Source organism: Oncorhynchus keta, chromosome 23 (assembly GCF_023373465.1).
Source record: "Oncorhynchus keta strain PuntledgeMale-10-30-2019 chromosome 23, Oket_V2, whole genome shotgun sequence".
In the NCBI taxonomy this organism is placed as follows: Eukaryota; Metazoa; Chordata; class Actinopteri; order Salmoniformes; family Salmonidae; genus Oncorhynchus; species Oncorhynchus keta.
The window spans coordinates 2018367-2023366 of record NC_068443.1 but is presented as its reverse complement, the minus strand read 5'-3'; the positions used below and the strand labels follow the sequence as shown (position 1 = coordinate 2023366).

The window sequence follows — 5000 nt, the reverse complement described above, 5'->3', positions numbered from 1 at the left end:
CACGGAGCTCACCTTCCTCCGACGTCACAGAGCTCACCTTCCCCCGACGTCACAGAGCTCACCTTCCCCCGACGTCACGGAGCTCACCTTCCCCCGACGTCACGGAGCTCACCTTCCCCCGACGTCACGGAGCTCACCTTCCCCCGACGTCACGGAGCTCACCTTCCCCCGGCGTCACAGAGCTCACCTTCCCCCGACGTCACAGAGCTCACCTTCCCCCGGCGTCACAGAGCTCACCTTCCCCCGACGTCACAGAGCTCACCTTCCCCCGACGTCACGGAGCTCACCTTCCCCCGACGTCACGGAGCTCACCTTCCCCCGACGTCAGAGAGCTCACCTTCCCCCGACGTCACGGAGCTCACCTTCCTCCGACGTCACGGAGCTCACCTTCCCTCCTGAGAGCGTGCAGCATATCCGGCCCTCGTCCGTCACCTTCTCTCATCCCCTGCTTCTTCTTCGTCATCTTCCTCTTTCTCCTGTCCACGTCGTACTCGGTGCCGCTACGCCCTCATGCTGTGCTTCCCGCTGACGCTGTGTCTGTGCTACCTGGAGCCCAAGGCCTTAAACCACTACTAGATCACTAACTCTACTATAGTAGGCCTTAACCCACTACTACATCAGTAACTCTACTATAGTAGGCCTTAAACCACTACTAGATCACTAACTCTACTATAGTAGTCCTTAAACCACTACTAGATCACTAACTCTACTATAGTAGGCCTTAAACCACTACTAGATCACTAACTCTACTATAGTAGGCCTTAACCCACTACTACATCAGTAACTCTACTATAGTAGGCCTTAACCCACTACTAGATCACTAACTCTACTATAGTAGGCCTTAAACCACTACTAGATCACTAACTCTACTATAGTAGGCCTTAAACCACTACTACATCAGTAACTCTACTATAGTAGGCCTTAACCCACTACTAGATCAGTAACTCTACTATAGTAGTCCTTAACCCACTACTACATCAGTAACTCTACTATAGTAGGCCTTAACCCACTACTAGATCAGTAACTCTACTATAGTAGTCCTTAACCCACTACTACATCAGTAACTCTACTATAGTAGGCCTTAAACCACTACTAGATCACTAACTCTACTATAGTAGTCCTTAACCCACTACTACATCAGTAACTCTACTATAGTAGGCCTTAAACCACTACTAGATCACTAACTCTACTATAGTAGGCCTTAAACCACTACTACATCAGTAACTCTACTATAGTAGTCCTTAACCCACTACTACATCAGTAACTCTACTATAGTAGGCCTTAACCCACTACTACATCAGTAACTCTACTATAGTAGTCCTTAACCCACTACTACATCAGTAACTCTACTATAGTAGGCCTTAAACCACTACTACATCAGTAACTCTACTATAGTAGGCCTTAAACCACTACTACATCAGTAACTCTACTATAGTAGTCCTTAACCCACTACTACATCAGTAACTCTACTATAGTAGTCCTTAAACCACTACTAGATCACTAACTCTACTATAGTAGTCCTTAACCCACTACTACATCAGTAACTCTACTATAGTAGTCCTTAACCCACTACTACATCAGTAACTCTACTATAGTAGTCCTTAAACCACTACTAGATCACTAACTCTACTATAGTAGTCCTTAAACCACAACTACATCAGTAACTCTACTATAGTAGGCCTTAACCCACTACTAGATCACTAACTCTACTATAGTAGGCCTTAACCCACTACTACATCAGTAACTCTACTATAGTAGGCCTTAACCCACTACTACATCAGTAACTCTACTATAGTAGGCCTTAAACCACAACTACATCAGTAACTCTACTATAGTAGGCCTTAACCCACTACTACATCAGTAACTCTACTATAGTAGGCCTTAAACCACTACTAGATCACTAACTCTACTATAGTAGGCCTTAAACCACAACTACATCAGTAACTCTACTATAGTAGGCCTTAACCCACTACTAGATCAGTAACTCTACTATAGTAGTCCTTAACCCACTACTACATCAGTAACTCTACTATAGTAGGCCTTAACCCACTACTAGATCAGTAACTCTACTATAGTAGTCCTTAACCCACTACTACATCAGTAACTCTACTATAGTAGGCCTTAAACCACTACTAGATCAGTAACTCTACTATAGTAGGCCTTAACCCACTACTACATCAGTAACTCTACTATAGTAGGCCTTAACCCACTACTACATCAGTAACTCTACTATAGTAGGCCTTAAACCACTACTACATCAGTAACTCTACTATAGTAGGCCTTAAACCACTACTACATCAGTAACTCTACTATAGTAGTCCTTAAACCACAACTACATCAGTAACTCTACTATAGTAGGCCTTAAACCACTACTACATCAGTAACTCTACTATAGTAGTCCTTAAACCACAACTACATCAGTAACTCTACTATAGTAGGCCTTAAACCACTACTACATCAGTACCTCTACTATAGTAGGCCTTAAAACCACTACGTCACCGTTCAACCCTAACAACGCTAACAGTTTATACTTCCTGTGTCTGTTCAACGCTAACAGTTTCTACTTCCTGTGTCTGTTCAACGCTAACAGTTTCTACTTCCTGTGTCTGTTCAACGCTAACAGTTTCTACTTCCTCTGTCTGTTCAACGCTAACAGTTTCTACTTCCTGTGTCTGTTCAACGCTAACAGTTTCTACTTCCTGTGTCTGTTCAACGCTAACAGTTTCTACTTCCTCTGTCTGTTCAACGCTAACAGTTTCTACTTCCTCTGTCTGTTCAACGCTAACAGTTTCTACTTCCTGTGTCTGTTCAACGCTAACAGTTTCTACTTCCTCTGTCTGTTCAACGCTAACAGTTTCTACTTCCTCTGTCTGAGCAACGCTAACAGTTTCTACTTCCTGTGTCTGTTCAACGCTAACAGTTTCTACTTCCTCTGTCTGTTCAACGCTAACAGTTTCTACTTCCTCTGTCTGTTCAACGCTAACAGTTTCTACTTCCTGTGTCTGTTCAACGCTAACAGTTTCTACTTCCTGTGTCTGTTCAACGCTAACAGTTTCTACTTCCTGTGTCTGTTCAACGCTAACAGTTTCTACTTCCTCTGTCTGTTCAACGCTAACAGTTTCTACTTCCTCTGTCTGAGCAACGCTAACAGTTTCTACTTCCTCTGTCTGTTTACAAATTATTCTTGCTTATCTCTTCTTTTTTTTGCCTCGCTTTATCTTTGTAGCTTTTTTTGTAAAGCATATATATACAGTGACCTCTATGTATTTCCCAATGCATCCAACCCTTCTCTCCAGTCATGATTGTGACTGTCACTGTTAAGGAGGAATATTCAACGTTTGTACTTCTTCTCTCTCTCATTCCCTGCTTTCTGATTGGTTCCGCTGTCTGTTTTCAATAACAAGACGGACAGCGAGCAAACTGACTTTGACTTGGACGGAGAAACCACGGCCTCCGAGGTTAGTAGGTATATCCAGGAGAAGATCCCAGTCTGGAGTCTAGAAGCATGAAAGTTTTCAGGCAAACGGGGGTCGTTGAGGGTGTGGAGAGCCGATATTTCTTGTATTTACAATGAACATTTATTTGAGATGCTCTAGGGGCGCATGCTTTTCAGTATAGTGGATTAGTCTACTTTCTGCAAAGCAGCAGATATATATTGGGTTTAAGTCTGCATGTTGTTAATATATTTATGTGAAGGACTAGTAGCTCAGGTTTCCTGATTCTGTACCTGACCCTGTCTCCTTCCCTCCTTCCCTCTGTTGTGTCCTCCTTACCTCCCTCCTTCCCTTCACCTCTCTACTGTGTCCTTACCTCCCTCCTTCCCTTCACCTCCCTACCCTTCACCTCCCTCCCTACCTCTCTACTGTGTCCTCACCTCCCTCCTTGCTCTACCTCTATACTGTCCTCAACTCCTTACCTCTCTCTACTGTCTCCTCCCTCCCTCTCTCTACTCTGTCCTCACCTCCCTCATGCAACCCCCCCCCCCTCCCTCCCTCCCTCCCTCTACTGTGTCCTCCCTCCCTCCCTCTACTGTGTCCTCACCTCCCTCATGCAACCCCCCTCCCCCATCCCCCCCTCCCTCCATCCCTCCCTCTACTGTGTCCTCCCTCCCTCCCTCTACTGTGTCCTCACCTCCCTCCCTCACGGCCCTCCCTCCCTCTACTGTGCCCTCCCTCCCCAACGGCCCTCCCTCTCTCCCAAACGGCCCTCCCCACGGCCCTCCCTCCCCCCCCCACGCCCCTCCCTCCCCCACGGCCCTCCCTCCCTCTACTGTGCCCTCCCTCCCCAACGGCCCTCCCTCTCTCCCCCATGGTCCTCCCTCCCCCACGCCCCTCCCTCCCTCCCCCATGGTCCTCCCTCCCCCACGCCCCTCCCTCCCTCCCTCACGGCCCTCCGTCCCTCCCCCCACGCCCTCCCTCCCTCCCCCATGCCCCTCCCTCCCTCCCCCATGGTCATCCCTCCCCACGCCCCTCCCTCCCCCATGGTCCTCCCTCCCCACGCCCCTCCCTTCCTCCCCCACGCCCCTCCCTCCCTCCCTCCCTCCCTCTGTGTCATCCTTTCTTTCTACTGTCAGTCGGAGCCAGAGGATGATTACTCTGAAAAGAAGACACAGGTACTCTGCGTTTCATCGTCATGACCACCAGCTCGATACTGCTGGTCAGAGCCAATAGATGGAGCCGCGACATCTCTCTATATACGTGGTCCAGCTCTCTGCTTCATATAATGGACCATAAGCTCCTACGTCTTGTCCTGTCTAATCTAGCATGGCCTGCTGCTGCCTCCACATATATCACAACTGCTTAGAGTTTCAGTGAAACGACCGTTCAGTTTGATATGCATACATCTAGATGTTTGTGCTTGGCCTCATCAAATCAACATGGTATTAGTCACATTCGCACCGAATGCAACAGTGAGCGAGCCCTTTAACCAACAATGCAGTTTAATATTTTTTCTTATAAGAATAAGAAATAAAAAGTAACAAGTAATTAAAGAGCATCAGT

At 47.1% G+C, this 5000-nt stretch overlaps 1 protein-coding gene across 2 annotated transcripts in view; it reads left to right on the top strand.

Annotated features, from left to right (window-relative positions):
• Window positions 1-5000, top strand: part of LOC118380165 (band 4.1-like protein 3) — a 159232-nt gene that overhangs the window by 122311 nt on the left and 31921 nt on the right. The window contains exons 13-14 of one of the 2 annotated variants that reach the window (XM_052475956.1): window positions 3405-3458; window positions 4574-4612. The exons of the other annotated variant lie outside the window; for it this stretch is intronic. Of the exons in view, the coding sequence (XP_052331916.1) occupies window positions 3405-3458; window positions 4574-4612 (93 nt within the window). The remainder of the gene's footprint in view (window positions 1-3404; window positions 3459-4573; window positions 4613-5000) is intronic. 2 annotated transcript variants of the gene reach the window in all.